This window comes from Engystomops pustulosus, chromosome 1 (genome assembly GCF_040894005.1).
Source record: "Engystomops pustulosus chromosome 1, aEngPut4.maternal, whole genome shotgun sequence".
Taxonomy (NCBI): Eukaryota; Metazoa; Chordata; class Amphibia; order Anura; family Leptodactylidae; genus Engystomops; species Engystomops pustulosus.
Window position 1 is genome coordinate 55,425,714 of NC_092411.1, and position 20,271 is coordinate 55,445,984.

The 20,271-nt window shown below is 44.2% G+C and overlaps 1 protein-coding gene across 1 annotated transcript in view; it reads left to right on the forward strand.

Moving 5' to 3' along the window:
- Positions 1-20,271, forward strand: part of LVRN (laeverin) — a 91,867-nt gene that overhangs the window by 24,962 nt on the left and 46,634 nt on the right. Inside the window, exons 2-3 of the mRNA XM_072140970.1 lie at positions 2,820-2,962; positions 8,777-8,916. Of these exons, the coding sequence (XP_071997071.1) occupies positions 2,820-2,962; positions 8,777-8,916 (283 nt within the window). The remainder of the gene's footprint in view (positions 1-2,819; positions 2,963-8,776; positions 8,917-20,271) is intronic.

The following is a 20,271-nucleotide window of genomic DNA, read 5'->3' on the forward strand; positions in this document are numbered from 1 at the left end:
AGCTTTGGTTTTGTGGCAGCCATGCTGTGTAAACCTATCTACAAGAAATGTTTAAAAGTATTTTCCCTGAGCAGAAATTCTCATCATTTAATGATTCCATCTTATAAATAGCTTCTAGTGATGTATGAATTTCCAGCATACATTCCCAGGACAGGGATTAGTGGGTTAGTAAATCATCCTGAGTATAGATGACATCTGCAGTAAATACACCAGCCTTTAATACACTGGATCCGTCACCCACTATTGGAGCCCGTACTACTAAGTGTTTATTTTATGATATGCAAAGACGCCACTAAAAAGATGGTTTTAATGTCAGAAAGTAATAAAGTTTTAAACAAAAAATGTGAAAATTATACTTTAGAAAAGCTTGTTCTGTGAGAATAAAATCCGATCTACTTTGAGTTGTATAAATGATATACAGTAATCTATAGTTAATGGGTTATGGGATTAAAACGCTACAAGGTACAAAGTCATTAGCTCACAGAGAATAATGTTCGCAATCACAGCACAATCTTAAAATTATAGCTCTGGACCAAAAATTGTGCAAAATGCAAAGAGTTAAGTGCCCACACAGTGGCTGTGATCTGAGAACAGCTCAGGACTGATAACCTGAAAGGTTCACACTGCGGTGCATTATTCAAAGATTTAGGGGGGATTAAAGTTCTACTTTGTTCTTGGTACAGCCTGTACACATAAGCATATTTCAATGATTACATTCAATTATTCTTAAATTAACTTTAATTTCCTTCCTTTCATTGAGAATTTACAAGAAAATGAATCCAATTTACAGTGACACAATGGGCCACATGTATCATAGTTTTGTCTTTCTGAGATGAATTTTAGGGACATTTGGCGGCTAGTTTTTGCACCTTATGTATGATCCTGTCATTTTACTTGTGATATATGTTCAGTTTTTACTATCCTGGCAGACGCAATATTTGGCTTCTTTTTGAGACTTTGGGGGTCATTTACTAAGGGCACGATTCGCGTTTTCCTGACGTGTTACCCGAATATTTCCAATTTGCACCGATTGTACCTGAATTGCCCCGGGATTTTGGCGCACGCGATTGGATTGTGGTGCATCGGCGCCGGCTTGTGCGCGCCAGAAATCGGGGGGCGTGGCCGAACGAAAACCCGATGTATTCGGAAAAACCGCCGCATTTAAAAACCGAAAAAGTGTTGCTTGGGAAGCGCTTACCTTCACCTGGTTCGAGGTGGTGCATTCCGGCGCGTTGAGATGATTTTCAGCACAGCAGCGCCACCTGGTGGACGCCGGAGGAACTGCCTTCATAAATCCCGTCGGGACCCGAATCCTGTGCAGAGAATGCGCCGCTGGATCGCGAATGGTCCAGGTAAGTAAATCTGCCCCTTTTTGTTGCAAATGTCTCAAATCCACATGGACACAAGCCACGTGAGGGGATTATTTACAGGAGAGGACACAAGCCATGTGAGGGGGTTATATACAGGAGTGGACACAAGCCATGTGAGGGGGTTATATACAGGAGAGGACACAAGCCATGTGAGGGGGTTATATACAGGAGTGGACACAAGCCATGTGAGGGGGTTATATGCAGGAGAGGATACAAGCCATGTGAGGGGGTTATATACAGGAGTGGACACTACTGTTAATTTGGGATTTAACATGTTGCATTTTTAATGCATTTTGAAACCTATTACAACAGCTGAGGAGAGGTGATTTTCCTAATTACATTACTGTTAACATTTGAATGTACAAAACGCATAGTAAACGCAATGTTAACACATGCATTAATGTGGCGTTTATATTGCGTTTTGTAAACGCAAATGTTAGCAGTAATGAAATAAGGCAAATCACCTCTCCTTAGCTGTTGTAATTAGTTTCAAAATTTATTGAAAACACAATAAAACAGCTACGTGTGACCTCACCCTTAGAAGTAACCAAAAAAAATGCAAAAATGTATGATTTTTTTTTATAAAAGAGGTTACTGTGCAGTTAAAGCATGTGAAATAATTCCAAAGTACATGTTAAAATCGGGTCAATGAAAAAAAAAAACTTCCTTTACACCTGCCCTGGACCAGGTGCAGAAATGGCCCAAAGAGTCAAAATGTTGCACTGAACATCTGGAAACCAATGATACATAAGGCACACTGCACAAATTTGCCTAGCTGAAACTATAATACCTGTGCCCCAATGGCTTCTCAGACGTCCTTCTCCTTTTTGGGCAAAGGGGCAAATGTATGAAAACTAGCTTTAAAAAAACATGTTGCTCCTAGTAATTTTTACATACTGATCTTTATACTTTTGAGAAAGACATATGTCTGTCATAAGGGAAATAAGGCAAGGGAATTGGGTGAGAAATGGGATGTAAGGGAATGTAATTCTATATTATAACAATGTAACTATCAATGTAACTTTGCTGGAAGAAAGTGTCTAGGCCATTTTATGAAGCTCTCTCCAGTCTCTGCTTTGACCAGCTCCTGAGCTTGGCCACAGATTCACAGCTCTGGAGACATGTGAATTAATGATATCCTCTTAGTTGCCTTGTCTTGAGACTAAATAAATACAATTTTTTTCATATTGCCTCATAGATCCTTCATACCACGTATCATTTTTGTGGCTCTCCTCTATACAGGACAAAGAAAAATATATTATTTATTTACATATATTTTTTTTTTATCATCTGTAGTATTCATTTAGGCAATTTGGCTTAAATGTTTAGTCATGCTTTAGAGGAATTTCCAAGGCGATGCATGCACATTCATTGTTATGGTTTGTATTTTTATTCGATTTTTCCTATAATGCTTAAGGTCATGATAACTATAACAGTTTCTGTCCACAGGGTCCTAGTTGCATCTGAACTGGAGCCGACATCTGCTAGGACAGTATACCCATGCTTTGATGAACCTGCACTTAAAGCAACTTTCAAAACTAGAATTGTTCACAATTCCAGCTACGTGGCTTTATCTAATATGCCTGCCATAGGTATGTGCAAATCTATATTTCCAAAGCCCTATATCACTTAACATTGTCCATTTTTAATAAAGGTGGAATGATACAGGTGAATAATTGAGATAGTGCTTCGTTTGTGATATCTGGATGGTACAGTATTCCTTGGACCAAGATTAAGTGGCGTGTACCTAACCACATGCTATTTCACCACTTCTAGTGCTTCTTCCGACTTACATACGACCCCTAGTTACAAATGGACCTCTGGATGTTGGTAATTTACTGTACTTTAGCCCAAGGCTACAATAAACAGCTCTAACAGTTATCAAAGGAGTCTGCAATTAAGATTTAGACTTATGACAATCCAACATTTGACTGGGTTACAATTACAAAGTATACAGTCCCAAATTACATACAAACACCACTTAAGAACAAATCTGCATAACCTATCTTGTACGTAACCCGGGGACTGCCTGTACATTAAACCTACGTTAAACCCATTATTCACTTTTTTAAAGGAGGGAAGGAACGGTAGTGCAGATTTATTTGGAGCCACAATGCATACATGAACAAAGGCATTCATCATACCTGACCTATACTTCAACTACATACATTTATGCTGCTAAGTTCACATTATTCTAACTGATGCTGCATTTGATGGCTAAGCTTATTTAATAGAAAGTAAAACATTGGAAGTATGTAACATATAATATACTGCTCTGCTTTACAAGTATGTTCTGTTATAAGAGATTATACTCAAGTTATACCAAGAAATAGGAGGTATTATTAAAACTGATAAGGCTGAGTTCACACCATCAGTGTATTATTGTATTATTATACGGCAGAAAAAGTAGTGCTGCGGCCTGCTTCTTTGCTCAGCTATTAAAAACAGAATCATAAAATAAAGATTATTATTATTATTAATCATAACAGAACCTTTAGATGTCAATGGGGAGTAAAAGGAGAACAGACCATTACAATCACCTTCCACTAATTCCACTAGTTTTAGTAATACTTAAAGTGTAACATAAAACACTGCTGCAAGTGTGAATTGGACAATCTAAAGCAGTGATGGCGAACCTTTTAGAGGCTGAGTGCCCAAACTACAACAAAAACCCACTTATTTATCACAAAGTGCCAACACAGAAATTTAATTTGTGGTTTATACTCCCTTCTCTGTCACAGTTTTCATTGATACCAGCACCCTGAGGACACCAATAAAGCAGAAAATAGTCCCAGTTCCAGCTCTGTGCACAGCAAGTCCTGGTCTGTCTGGGACTGCAGGAAGATATCGGGAGTCATCTCTGGTGATGGCCTGAGTGCCCACAGAAAGGGCTCTGAGTGCCACCTCTGGCACCAGTGCCATAGGTTAGCCATCACTGATCTAAAGGAAATCTGACAGATACCTTATAAAGCTCTGACTGATTCCACTTTGCAACCTGATGCAAGATCTGACCTTGTAATAGTTTTTTTTTATGATCGCCTTTTACTAAAACTCATGTTTTAAAAATATGCTGAAAAAAAATGAGCTGCATGTGCTCCGGGGGCATCACCAGGACCCCTCCAGGTAATAACATCTCATTAACATAGTATTAAAAAATCATTTTTGGGAAAAAGAGACCATAAAAAACTATTAGAAGGCCAGATAACATAAAGGAAACAAACAAAGCATGCAGAGGACGGCTCATCAGATGAAATGAACCCAACCCCAGTAGCAGGGTGCTCATCTGATCTACACTTGAGTTATGGCAACAAACCCCTGATGGGGAATCAAACAGGTTTTGTTTTCCAGAAGGAAAACTGTTCAATTTTGAACGATGTCTAGAAAACTGAATTCCCAAAATGACATTCAGTAAAATAGCAATAAAGAGGAAAAAAAGGTATTTTTTGCATATATATGCTTGTCTGACTTTTGAGAACAGTGGTCACCCCCAAAACACATCATGAGGACTGTATTTTTTAGATTTTTTAGATGTATATCTCTATGTAATTGTATGAATAAACAAATATCTAGTTCTATTTCTTTGAGTTGAGTCAACAAAAAATGTTTGATGTTGATACCCCTCTTTTTATTGACGTCAGAGTCAGTCTAGCACCAAAAAAATATATATATTTTCCTCTTTATTGATATAACATGGCCAGGTCCTGGTCCAGGGAGCAAAGTGTATTCAGTCAGGTATGAATCATACGGTAGATTTCCTTTAAGACTAGTATAACATTACATTATCTTACTTTCAGACAGAATTAGTATATTTTGCCGCACTATGTTCATATTTTATATATGTTCTTTTGTTTCGATTAGAAATTTTCTCACGCATTAGAATAGTTTTCCTGTGTATGAGACACATCTGTAAATTTGTCATGTACAGCACATCCATCAAAAGACTAATTCATGCACAAAGCAAGAAACTGGTAAAGTTGCTCAAGTGTTAGAAAGCAATAACTACTAAACAGTGTAAATGTAAATGCCATTTATAATTGGATCTTGCCTGAGGAGAACAAGTATTACTTGGTTGTACGTGTAGACTGTAATTCACTGGTGTGGGTTTCCCCTATGAAATGTTAGATATTCATATAGATCAGGGCCGATTCTATCATATTTGCTGCCTGAGGCGAATATTAAAATGCTGCCCCCACCGCTCCCTGTTAAGTAAATCCTTAAACTTTACTAACCATTAACATCCCCACAGGCAGCTCCCTGACACTGTGTGACTGACTACAGGATCTGAGAGGCATTAGTGGCATCTAGTACCTTATAGATGACAATCTCTTCCATCAGGAGGACTTTATTCCGGGTTCTCCAATCCATGACGTATCACGGCTGAATTCACGGCTAGATATCTTCAGCTCCGTGCAGCAGTTCCACCCGGCGTCCCTATAAATACCAGTCACTTACAGTATAAAGTCTCCTGGATAACAACACTGTGCTCCTAAATAATATATACCCCTCACAACACAACTGACCGCACTCTCCCCACATATAACACACCCCTTCATTATATATATATATTAGTCTACTGGAATTATAGCATGCTAAGCACCAATCAATATACAACACCCCCAATTTATTAATACAGAACCCCCCAACATTTGGTTTACATGATGCAAAGTAATCTGTATCCTATAACTAATAAATATATAGCACCCCCTAATGAATATATATATAATAAATTTATTTTTATATATCCCTGCTCTCATATATTTAAAGGCCTCGTTATTCACCACCCAATTAAATTATATACAGCTCCCATATACAGATCCCCTACAGCTTAAATAAAATCTTGCTCCACATATACAGTCCCCTTCCAGCATAGTAATATACTGTATCCCATATACATCCCCCCAGCTTAGTGATATATAATATATAGCATCCCCCCCCCAGTATAAAATAATTATGGCCCCATATAATATATATAGCATCCCCCCAGTATAAAATAATTATAGCCCCAAATCCCCAAAGAAAATATACAGAACCACCCCTAGTATAAAATAATTATGGCCCCAAATAATATATATAGCACACCCCCTAGTATAAAATAATTATGGCCCCAAATAATATATATAGCACCCTCCCCTATTATAAAATAATTATGGCCCCAAACAATATATATAGCATCCCCCCCCCCCCGGTATAAAATAATTATGGCCCCAAATAATATATATAGCACCCCCCCCTAGTATAAAATAATTATGGCCCCATATGATATCTATAGCATCCCCCCCCCCAGTATTAAACGTTTTCTAGCCCCATATAGTACCCCCCCCCCTCCCAGTATAACATGAAACCTCCCCACATTTAATTAAAGTACATGAAAAATAATAAAATCACACTCCCCTGCAGGCAGCCGCTCCCTCGGCGCACGGCTCCGGTCTTCACCGCGCGGCTCCGCACAGTGACACAGGCGCGTGACGTCATGACGCCTGTGTCACTGCTTAGAACGGAGCGACGCCGCTGCCGGAAAAGCGCTGCGTCGCTCCGCATATAAATCGCTCCTGTGTCTTAAAGAGACAGGCGCGATTTATTCAGCTGGTGGGCGATTCGGGCTTTAATGGACGCCCGAATCGCCCACTTTAGAGCGGCAAATTTCGTCGCCCTTTACAGGGACCCGCATTCTCATTCTCATTCGCATTTTCATCTCGCCTCATGGCAGATGCGGCCCTGATATAGATGTTAATATTTAAATATGAGGAACCATTACATGAAAATAGATGTTGTTTGGGAAACTGCATATACTGCTATTTGCCTATAAACCAAGCCAAGCCCCCAAATCTTAGATGTATCATATTTTTCACAGTTTTACAATCATTTTATTGTTTAAGCTTATTATTATTACTGATTGCTTTCAGTTAATGTTATAATAAATGTGTGTATGTCTTTATGCCATGACTACACAAGGTTAATTGTATGTGTTGAGTATATCTGAGTATGTAATATATGTAGTAGCATACAGCTATGTGATCCCAGGACAGTAGCCCTGTCTATCATATATGACTTTTTTCAGGGATCATCATATTTATAGCCTACCTTAAAGGGGTTTCCCTGGGAGGTGGGAAAAACAGTTTACTGACCCTTCTCCAGAGTATATCTGAGCATGTAATATATGTAGTAATAGCAGCTATGTGACACTATAACCAACCCCAGTAGAGTAGCCCTGTCTATCACATGTGATTTTTTCAGGGACTACTTTAAAGGAGTTTGTCTGGGTGGTGGGAAAAAAACTGTACTGACCCTGCTCCGTTTCTTGGTTCCCGAGTTGTATCAGTATATCAAGACTTTTCCAGACTTCAGCACCTGCTCCCAGCTGTAAGTGCTGGAGGGGCAAAATAACTCGCATTAGGCAACCCCTGGTTTCCTCAGATGAATTGACGTCACTTTCTGTGAAGTCACAATTGACATCCCATGGCACATTGCCACAGGCTACAAAAAGTCGGTCCCTTTGCAGATGCCAAAGATTTGAAGTACCTTGAACCAGGAGATCAAGCAGGGTTTTTAAAACCTTTGCCTCAGCCTCCAGCCTTAAGGGTTGGTGGGAGGCTGAAACTCCAATTAGCTGTTTGTGCCACTGATTGTGGGTGAGGTGAGGCCTAAGTCTGTTCACCTCCATGATCAACAAACAACAGTGTAAGCACACATTTAACTGAATAGGTCGAAGCCGTCATTATGCAACATGACGACAAGTATTACCAAGTAGATAATGTGCAGGTAGAATATCCAAGATAATCACTGAAGAAGCTTTACCACTCAGATGACAGCAAAGCCTCCATCAATTTGTGGGTTATCTTATCGTTTTCTATTGATATGCTGATACTGGAAAACCATTTTAAGATTGGATAGTAGTAATTGTAAAATACTGGAACTTGATAGGTTTTAAGCTAGATCCTCCCCTCAAGAAATTACGACAAACATTATTGGAAATGCTACTATTAAGCTACAATTTTTTTAAGTGCATAATCTGATGTAAACAATTAGATGAAACCCAAATTCAAGGATTGTTGGTTTGGAATGGAAGCAGGAGACCTTTTAGATGGAAATTATTATTTAAAGGTTACATCCAGTTTATTCATCCACCAGATACCCGAAGGGCATATGGAAAGTGTGCCCTGACACCTATATACATTTCTCATAAGGAGATGCTATACAAGGCTTGAGTCATACTGTAGTTTACCAGATTCTGAAAATGCAATGGTCAGCGTTCTATGAAAATGTATAAAGTTTTGGTCTGTCTTTATGTTCTTGGTTACAATTGAGCTTTTCATCTTTAAAGCACGGGCACCATAAAAGTCTGTGCTCTGTATCTGAATCTATTTAGTGTGAATACATCTGTACTAAAATAAATTCATTTTCTCTAGCTACATCGGAAAGGGAAGATAAAGATGGAACTAAATGGACTGTTACAACATTTAACACAACTCTGAAAATGTCAACCTATATCACTGCTTTTGTAGTCTGTGACTTCGATTACGTCAGAACAACTGAAAGGGGCAATGAGGTAAAACTAATCTCCTTAACCACTTTATAAAGCTCCTGGCAGCCCTGGTAAGGCAATAATGTTCTTAGATTTCTGGATTTTCATGTGGTAACCTTTTAAGAAACTTTCTTTTCAATCACTTAGATCCTTTATAGTACTTAATAGATAATTTTGCCCATCAGTACACTTGTGTGATACTCAATCCTTAGGGTACTCGAAACTGCTCGTTACTCGGACGAATACTTCGCCCGCTCGAGAAAATGGCAGCTCCCGCCGTTTTGCTTTTTGGCGGCCAGAAACAGAGCCAATCACAAGCCAGGAGACTCTGCACTCCACCCAGCATGACGTGGTACCCTTACACGTCGATAGCAGTGGTTGGCTGGCCAGATCAGGTGACCCTGGGATAGACTAGCCGCTGGCCGCGCTGCTCGGATCATTCTGTCTCTGGATGCCGCTAGGGAGAGAGCTGCTGCTGCTCAGGGAAAGCGTTAGGGTGTTCTATTAGCTTACTGTTAGGCAGGAGTGATTCTCAAAGAACCCAACAGCCCTTCTTAGGGCTACAATAACGTTCTACTTTTTTTATTTTAATTTGCATATTTTACCATTTTGTGAGGAATTAGCAGGGGGACTTGCTACCGTTGTGTTTAGCTCTTAGTGGCACACATATCCATAGCAAAGACCGAAGTGGGAAAATTCAGTAGGGGTTGGATTTCTATTAGGCAATAACTCAGTGTCATCTCATCTGGCATAGTACTGTGCTTCCTTTGATACTTGGCTAGAAAATAGCCATAGGAGAATACAAACAGCTTCTTGAAGCCTACAGTAGCGTTCTATATATTTGATTTCTGGTTGATCTGCTGGTGGCTGTAGTTTCTGCAGTGCATGTACTTGCCAATTCTGAGCAATTTGTAGTGAGACTTGCGACCGCTGTGTTCTGCGCTTAGTGGCGCACATATCCATAGCAAAGGCTGAAGTGGCAAAATTCAGTAGGGGTTGGATTTCTATTAGGCAATAACTCAGTGTCATCTCATCTGGCATAGTACTGTGCTTCCTTTGATACTTGGCTAGAAAATAGCCATAGGAGAATACAAACAGCTTCTTGAAGCCTACAGTAGCGTTCTATATATTTGATTTCTGGTTGATCTGCTGGTGGCTGTAGTTTCTGCAGTGCATGTACTTGCCAATTCTGAGCAATTTGTAGTGAGACTTGCGACCGCTGTGTTCTGCGCTTAGTGGCGCACATATCCATAGCAAAGGCTGAAGTGGCAAAATTCAGTAGGGGTTGGATTTCTATTAGGCAATAACTCAGTGTCATCTCATCTGGCATAGTACTGTGCTTCCTTTGATACTTGGCTAGAAAATAGCCATAGGAGAATACAAACAGCTTCTTGAAGCCTACAGTAGCGTTCTATATATTTGATTTCTGGTTGATCTGCTGGTGGCTGTAGTTTCTGCAGTGCATGTACTTGCCAATTCTGAGCAATTTGTAGTGAGACTTGCGACCGCTGTGTTCTGCGCTTAGTGGCGCACATATCCATAGCAAAGGCTGAAGTGGCAAAATTCAGTAGGGGTTGGATTTCTATTAGGCAATAACTCAGTGTCATCTCATCTGGCATAGTACTGTGCTTCCTTTGATACTTGGCTAGAAAATAGCCATAGGAGAATACAAACAGCTTCTTGAAGCCTACAGTAGCGTTCTATATATTTGATTTCTGGTTGATCTGCTGGTGGCTGTAGTTTCTGCAGTGCATGTACTTGCCAATTCTGAGCAATTTGTAGTGAGACTTGCGACCGCTGTGTTCTGCGCTTAGTGGCGCACATATCCATAGCAAAGGCTGAAGTGGCAAAATTCAGTAGGGGTTGGATTTCTATTAGGCAATAACTCAGTGTCATCTCATCCGGCATAGTACTGTGCTTCCTTTGATACTTGGCTAGAAAATAGCCATAGGAGAATACAAACAGCTTCTTGAAGCCTACAGTAGCGTTCTATATATTTGATTTCTGGTTGATCTGCTGGTGGCTGTAGTTTCTGCAGTGCATGTACTTGCCAATTCTGAGCAATTTGTAGTGGGACTTGCGACCGCTGTGTTCTGCGCTTAGTGGCGCACATATCCATAGCAAAGGCCGAAGTGGCAAAATTCAGTAGGGGTTGGATTTCTATTAGGCAATAACTCAGTGTCATCTCATCCGGCATAGTACTGTGCTTCCTTTGATACTTGGCTAGAAAATAGCCATAGGAGAATACAAACAGCTTCTTGAAGCCTACAGTAGCGTTCTATATATTTGATTTCTGGTTGATCTGCTGGTGGCTGTAGTTTCTGCAGTGCATGTACTTGCCAATTCTGAGCAATTTGTAGTGAGACTTGCGACCGCTGTGTTCTGCGCTTAGTGGCGCACATATCCATAGCAAAGGCCGAAGTGGCAAAATTCAGTAGGGGTTGGATTTCTATTAGGCAATAACTCAGTGTCATCTCATCCGGCATAGTACTGTGCTTCCTTTGATACTTGGCTAGAAAATAGCCATAGGAGAATACAAACAGCTTCTTGAAGCCTACAGTAGCGTTCTATATATTTGATTTCTGGTTGATCTGCTGGTGGCTGTAGTTTCTGCAGTGCATGTACTTGCCAATTCTGAGCAATTTGTAGTGGGACTTGCGACCGCTGTGTTCTGCGCTTAGTGGCGCACATATCCATAGCAAAGGCCGAAGTGGCAAAATTCAGTAGGGGTTGGATTTCTATTAGGCAATAACTCAGTGTCATCTCATCCGGCATAGTACTGTGCTTCCTTTGATACTTGGCTAGAAAATAGCCATAGGAGAATACAAACAGCTTCTTGAAGCCTACAGTAGCGTTCTATATATTTGATTTCTGGTTGATCTGCTGGTGGCTGTAGTTTCTGCAGTGCATGTACTTGCCAATTCTGAGCAATTTGTAGTGAGACTTGCGACCGCTGTGTTCTGCGCTTAGTGGCGCACATATCCATAGCAAAGGCCGAAGTGGCAAAATTCAGTAGGGGTTGGATTTCTATTAGGCAATAACTCAGTGTCATCTCATCCGGCATAGTACTGTGCTTCCTTTGATACTTGGCTAGAAAATAGCCATAGGAGAATACAAACAGCTTCTTGAAGCCTACAGTAGCGTTCTATATATTTGATTTCTGGTTGATCTGCTGGTGGCTGTAGTTTCTGCAGTGCATGTACTTGCCAATTCTGAGCAATTTGTAGTGGGACTTGCGACCGCTGTGTTCTGCGCTTAGTGGCGCACATATCCATAGCAAAGGCCGAAGTGGCAAAATTCAGTAGGGGTTGGATTTCTATTAGGCAATAACTCAGTGTCATCTCATCCGGCATAGTACTGTGCTTCCTTTGATACTTGGCTAGAAAATAGCCATAGGAGAATACAAACAGCTTCTTGAAGCCTACAGTAGCGTTCTATATATTTGATTTCTGGTTGATCTGCTGGTGGCTGTAGTTTCTGCAGTGCATGTACTTGCCAATTCTGAGCAATTTGTAGTGGGACTTGCGACCGCTGTGTTCTGCGCTTAGTGGCGCACATATCCATAGCAAAGGCCGAAGTGGCAAAATTCAGTAGGGGTTGGATTTCTATTAGGCAATAACTCAGTGTCATCTCATCTGGCATAGTACTGTGCTTCCTTTGATACTTGGCTAGAAAATAGCCATAGGAGAATACAAACAGCTTCTTGAAGCCTACAGTAGCGTTCTATATATTTGATTTCTGGTTGATCTGCTGGTGGCTGTAGTTTCTGCAGTGCATGTACTTGCCAATTCTGAGCAATTTGTAGTGAGACTTGCGACCGCTGTGTTCTGCGCTTAGTGGCGCACATATCCATAGCAAAGGCCGAAGTGGCAAAATTCAGTAGGGGTTGGATTTCTATTAGGCAATAACTCAGTGTCATCTCATCCGGCATAGTACTGTGCTTCCTTTGATACTTGGCTAGAAAATAGCCATAGGAGAATACAAACAGCTTCTTGAAGCCTACAGTAGCGTTCTATATATTTGATTTCTGGTTGATCTGCTGGTGGCTGTAGTTTCTGCAGTGCATGTACTTGCCAATTCTGAGCAATTTGTAGTGGGACTTGCGACCGCTGTGTTCTGCGCTTAGTGGCGCACATATCCATAGCAAAGGCCGAAGTGGCAAAATTCAGTAGGGGTTGGATTTCTATTAGGCAATAACTCAGTGTCATCTCATCTGGCATAGTACTGTGCTTCCTTTGATACTTGGCTAGAAAATAGCCATAGCAATAGGATAGCATTGTTTGGTTTTAAAAACTCAAAAAAAAACAAAAAACACAAAAAAAAACAAAAAACACAAAAAAAAAAAAAAGTAAAAAAAAAAATAAAGTTATAACTCTCATTTTAAAAATGTTTAACCCGAGGGCTAGGGGTAGAGGACGAGGGCGGGGACGTGGGCGTCCAACTACTGCAGGGGTCAGAGGCCGTGGTCCTGGGCGGGGTGAGACACCACCTGCTGATGAGGGAGCAGGGGAACGCCGCAGAGCTACACTCCCTAGGTTCATGTCTGAAGTTACTGGGACTCGTGGTAGAGCACTGTTGAGGCCAGAACAGTGCGAACAGGTGATGTCGTGGATTGCTGACAATGCTTCGAGCAATTTGTCCACCACCAGTCAGTCTTCCACGCAGTCCACCCATGTCACCGAAATCGCCACTCCTCCAGCTCCTGCACCTCAGCCTCCTCCCCCCCAGTCTGCCCCCTCCCAGGAAAATTTGGCATTTGAACCGGCATACTCTGAGGAACTGTTTTCTGGACCCTTCCCACAGTCACAAACCACTTGTCCGGTTGCTGCTGAGCAATTTTCCGATGCCCAGGTTTTCCACCAGTCACAGTCTGTGGGTGATGATGACCTTCTTGACGTAGTGGAAGTGTGTAAAGAGGTGTCCGACGATGAGGAGACACGGTTGTCAGACAGTGGGGAAGTTGTTGTCAGGGCAGGAAGTCCGAGGGGGGAGCAGACTGAGGGATCGGAGGATGATGAGGTGACAGACCCAAGCTGGGTTGAGAGGCCGGGTGAACACAGTGCTTCTGAGACGGAGGAGAGTCCTCGACCTGAACAGGTTGGAAGAGGCAGTGGTGGGGCCAGACGGAGAGGCAGGGCCAGAGCTGGTGCATCAGCGCCACTGTCAACTAGTGAAGCTCCCGTGGTGAGGGCTCTTGCGGCGAGGGCTAGATCTTCAGAAGTGTGGAGGTTCTTTAAGGAAACACCGGATGACCGACGGACTGTGGTGTGCAACATTTGCCAAACCAGGCTCAGCAGGGGTTCCACCACTACTAGCTTAACTACCACCAGTATGCGCAGGCATATGAATGCTAAGCACCCCACTCAGTGGCAACAAGCCCGTTCACCTCCGGCCGTGCACACCACTGCTCCTTCCCCTGTGTCAGCTGCTAGTCAGCCCCCTGCCCAGGACCCTGGCACAAAAACCCCATCGTCGCCTCCACGATCCTCCACAGCATCCACCAGCGTTCAGCTCTCCATACCCCAGACGCTGGAGCGGAAACGCAAATATAGTGCAACCCACCCGCACGCCCAAGCCCTTAATGTGCACATCTCCAGATTGCTTAGCCTGGAGATGCTGCCCTATAGGCTAGTAGAGACCGAGGCCTTTCGCAACCTCATGGCGGCGGCCGCCCCTCGGTATTCGGTCCCCAGCCGCCACTACTTTTCCCGATGTGCCGTCCCAGCCCTGCACCAGCACGTGTCAGACAACATCATCCGTGCCCTGACCAACGCCGTTTCTGACAAGGTCCACCTGACCACGGACACGTGGACGAGTGCTGCCGGGCAGGGCCACTATATATCGCTGACGGCACATTGGGTTAACTTGGTGGAGGCTGGGACCGAGTCTGACCCTGGGGCTGCTCATATACTGCCGACGCCGAGGATTGCGGGGCCTACCTCGGTCCAGGTGTTTCAGGCCTACTATGCCTCCTCCTCCTCCCACCCCTCCTCCACCTCCTCCTCCGAACTACCATCCGTGGGCACGGCGCCATCAGTCGGTAGCTCTAGGCACAGCAGCAGTGCCGTCGCTAAGCGACAGCAGGCGGTGCTCAAACTGCTGAGCCTAGGCGACAAAAGGCACACCGCCCAAGAGCTATTACAGGGCATCACGGCGCAGACTGATCTGTGGCTGGCACCGCTGAACCTCAAGCCGGGAATGGTTGTGTGTGACAACGGCCGTAACCTGGTGGCGGCTCTGCAACTCGGCAGACTGACACATGTGCCATGCCTGGCCCATGTGTTAAATCTGATAGTGCAGCGTTTCCTCAAGACATACCCCAATCTGTCTGATTTGCTCACGAAGGTGCGCCGCATCTGTGCGCATTTCAGGAAGTCCAGCCCAGATGCTGCCACTCTCAGGGCAGCGCAGCGCCGCCTCCAACTGCCCGCTCACCGACTGTTGTGCGACGTGCCCACGAGGTGGAATTCAACACTGACCATGTTATCCAGAGTTTACCAGCAGCGCAGAGCGATTGTAGACTGCCAGATGTCAACTTCCACCAGAACTGGTAGTCAGGTCAGTCAGCTTCCTCAAGTCTACAATGAGGAGTGGACGTGGATGTCTGATATCTGTCAGGTGCTGAGTAACTTTGAGGAGTCAACACAGATGGTCAGTGGCGATGCCGCCATCATCAGCCTCACCATCCCGCTGCTTGGCCTGTTGAAAAACTCTCTGGTCAGCATGAAGTCGGAAGCTTTGCGCTCGTCACAAGAGACGGGGGAAGAATATTCCCTTGTTGATAGCCAAAGCACCCTGAGGTCTGTTTCTCAGCGCATATCGGAGGAGGTGGAGGTGGAGGAGGATGAGGAGGAAGAGGAGGAGAATGTTGGCGAGACACAAGAGGGGACCATTGTTGAGTCCTTCACTGTTCAGCGTGTATGGGCAGAAGAAGAGGAGTTGGAGGAGTTGGAGGAGGAGGAAATGGACAGTCAGGCCAGTGAGGGGAGTGAATTCTTACGCGTTGGTACTCTGGCGCATATGGCAGATTTCATGCTAGGCTGCCTATCCCGTGACCCTCGCGTTCAAAGAATTTATTCCAGCACCGATTACTGGGTGTTCACTCTCCTGGACCCACGGTACAAGCAAAATCTTCCCACTCTCATCCCTGGAGAGGAAAGGAGTGTGAGAATGCATGAATACCAGCAGGCCCTGGTGCACAAGCTGAAACAGTATTTCCCTTCTGACAGCGCTAGCGGCAGAGTGCGTAGTTCTGCGGGACAAGTAGCGAGGGAGAGTAGGCGAGCAGGCAGCTTGTCCAGCACTGGCAAGGGTACGCTTTACAAGGCTTTTGCCAGCTTTATGTCACCCCAGCAAGACACTGTCACCTGTCCCCAGTCTCGGCAGAGTAGGGCTGATCTTTACCGAAAGATGGTGAGGGAGTACGTAGCTGACCATACCATCGTCCTAAATGATCACACAGCTCCCTACAACTACTGGGTTTCAAAGCTGGACATGTGGCACGAACTGGCGCTGTACGCCTTGGAGGTTCTTGCCTGCCCTGCCGCTAGCGTCTTGTCCGAGCGGGTTTTCAGTGCAGCTGGTGGCATCATCACCGATAAGCGTACACGCCTGTCGACTGACAGCGCTGACAGGCTGACGCTTATTAAAATGAATAAAGGCTGGATTTCTCAGAATTTCCAATCTCCACCAGGTGAAGGAAGCTCAACCTGAATAATTGATCCACTCCTCCTCCTCCTCCTCATTTTCCTCCTTCTCCTCCTCTTTGTACAGTAAAGCAGAGGAAAATGGCTATTTTTTGACAGGGCCCACTGGCTCTTGCTATAGTACTTCATGCATTTAATTTTTCTGGAGGGCCACCTACCCGGTCCTCTGTTTGAAACAATTTTTGTGAGTGCCACATACAGGCACTCAATCTATTCCATTTTACTGCAGGGCCACCTACCTGCTCCTCTGGTTTGAACAATTTTTGGGACTGCCACATACAGGCACTCAATCTATTCCATTTTACTGGAGGGCCACCTACCTGCTCCTCTGGTTTGAAACATTTTTGGGACTGCCACATACAGGCACTCAATCTATTCCATTTTACTGCAGGGCCACCTACCTGCTCCTCTGGTTTGAACAATTTTTGGGACTGCCACATACAGGCACTCAATCTATTCCATTTTACTGGAGGGCCACCTACCTGCTCCTCTGGTTTGAACAATTTTTGGGACTGCCACATACAGGCACTCAATCTATTCCATTTTACTGGAGGGCCACCTACCTGCTCCTCTGGTTTGAAACATTTTTGGGACTGCCACATACAGGCACTCAATCTATTCCATTTTACTGCAGGGCCACCTACCTGCTCCTCTGGTTTGAACAATTTTTGGGACTGCCACATACAGGCACTCAATCTATTCCATTTTACTGCAGGGCCACCTACCTGCTCCTCTGGTTTGAACAATTTTTGGGACTGCCACATACAGGCACTCAATCTATTCCATTTTACTGCAGGGCCACCTACCTGCTCCTCTGGTTTGAACAATTTTTGGGACTGCCACATACAGGCACTCAATCTATTCCATTTTACTGGAGGGCCACCTACCTGCTCCTCTGGTTTGAACAATTTTTGGGACTGCCACATACAGGCACTCAATCTATTCCATTTTACTGGAGGGCCACCTACCTGCTCCTCTGGTTTGAACAATTTTTGGGACTGCCACATACAGGCACTCAATCTATTCCATTTTACTGCAGGGCCACCTACCTGCTCCTCTGGTTTGAAACATTTTTGGGACTGCCACATACAGGCACTCAATCTATTCCATTTTACTGCAGGGCCACCTACCTGCTCCTCTGGTTTGAACAATTTTTGGGACTGCCACATACAGGCACTCAATCTATTCCATTTTACTGGAGGGCCACCTACCTGCTCCTCTGGTTTGAACAATTTTTGGGACTGCCACATACAGGCACTCAATCTATTCCATTTTACTGGAGGGCCACCTACCTGCTCCTCTGGTTTGAACAATTTTTGGGACTGCCACATACAGGCACTCAATCTATTCCATTTTACTGCAGGGCCACCTACCTGCTCCTCTGGTTTGAAACATTTTTGGGACTGCCACATACAGGCACTCAATCTATTCCATTTTACTGCAGGGCCACCTACCTGCTCCTCTGGTTTGAACAATTTTTGGGACTGCCACATACAGGCACTCAATCTATTCCATTTTACTGCAGGGCCACCTACCTGCTCCTCTGGTTTGAACAATTTTTGGGACTGCCACATACAGGCACTCAATCTATTCCATTTTACTGCAGGGCCACCTACCTGCTCCTCTGGTTTGAAACATTTTTGGGACTGCCACATACAGGCACTCAATCTATCCCATTTTACTGGAGGGCCACCTACCTGCTCCTCTGGTTTGAAAAATGTTTGGGACTGCCACATACAGGCACTATCCAAATTAAATTGTCTCCATAGCAGCCTCCACACGTTGTCTCCATTGCTACCTCCAAAAGTCGTCCATATAGCTGCCTCCATACATCGTCCCTTTATCAAACGAGGTGTGTCAGGCAGAAATTTGGGTTGTTTTCATGGATTCCACATCAAAGTTGTTAACTTTGTCGCCACCCTGCTGTGTTATCCACAAAATATACTGGCAAACTTTTACCATTTAGGGATATTATTTCAGCGCTTCTTGCGCATCTGTTTACATTCCCCTCACCCGGCATATCCTAAAGTTATAAGAACGCTACTACACTTGATCTTATACAAAAGGTTCTTAGAAGTGCTGTTTGGGGAGTAGCCTAGAGACAGGGGCTTGGATTGGCGAAAGCTCGCCTGGCAGCGGAACGCCAGCTCCATGCGCATCATGCGCTTCTTGCGCATCTGTTTACATTCCCCTCACCCGCCATATCCCAAACTTATGAGAACGCTACTACACTTAACTTGGTGCAGGCTGGGACCGAGTCTGACCCTGGGGCTGGTCATATACTGCCGACGCAGAGAATTGCGGGGCCTACCTCGGTCCAGGTCTCAAAGGCCTACTATACCTCCTCCCACCCCTCCTCCACCTCCTCCTCCTCCGAATTACCATCCGTGGGCATGGCGCCATCAGTCGGTAGCTCTAGGCACAGCAGCAGTGCCGTCGCTAAGCGACAGCAGGCGGTGCTGAAACTGCTGAGCCTAGGCGATAAAAGGCACACCGCCCAAGAGCTATTACAGGGCATTCCACATCAAAGTTGTTAACTTTGTCGCCACCCTGCTGTGTAATCCCCAAAATATACTTGCAAACTTTTACCATTTAGGGATATTATTTCAGCGCTTCTTGCGCATCTGTTTACATTCCCCTCACCCGGCATATCCTAAACTTATAAGAACGCTACTACACTTGATCTTATACAAAAGGTTCTTAGAAGTGCTGTTTGGGGAGTAGCCTAGAGACAGGGGCTTGGATTGGCGAAAGCTCGCCTGGCAGCGGAGCGCCAGCTCCATGCCAAGATCCAACTAACATAGTTTTAACTGCAGCACCTTTAATCTACTACTAGTTCACTGCCTCCATACATGGTCCCCTTATCAAACGAGCTGTGTCAGGCAGAATTTTGGGTTGTTTTCATGGCTTCCATGTTAACTTTGTCGCCACCCTGCTGTGTAATCCACAAAATATACTGGCAAACTTTTATCATGTACCGATATTATTTGAGCGCTTCTTGCTCACCTCCTTTGGTTCCTCTCTGCCACCCATTGGTTTGAAGCCTGAGTCCATTTAGGGTATGTCGCCATGACACTCTCTAGCCTGCTGCCGCTGCCTCTGCATGCCGTCCCCTATAGTGTCAGGGTCAATTATTGGATGTTTTAGATGCTATCTAGCTTCATTCTGTCACTCTGTCATGGCCATGCTGTTGCCCATAATTTTGGCATAATGGTGCGATTATGCAGCCTCAGAGGCATCCATGCATGCTGCCCCTGCTGTTTCCTGTCCATTTCCGTGGTGTTTCCATCCTTTTCTGAGGTTCCCAGGTGTTTGGCCAAGCTTCCCTGTGCAGAGCCTTGGTCCCCTTGAAAAATGCTCGAGTCTCCCATTGACTTCAATGGGGTTCGTTATTCGAGACGAGCACTCGAGCATCGGGAAAAGTTCGTCTCGAATAACGAGTACCCGAGCATTTTAGTGTTCGCTCATCTCTAATCATCAACATTTTGTTTTACAGGAACATTTTTAGGGTAAAAAAAATTGGGTTTACTCACAAGGGGGCACATCTACCGCAGTTCCCCACAACAATTTTCTCACAGAGAGGTTTATCTTCCTTCTCCCTTTTTTCCAACTCTTTCCCTCCAGCAATCTGTGTCTGAGACCAAAACTTCACAATTTACAGTCGATTGCTGTG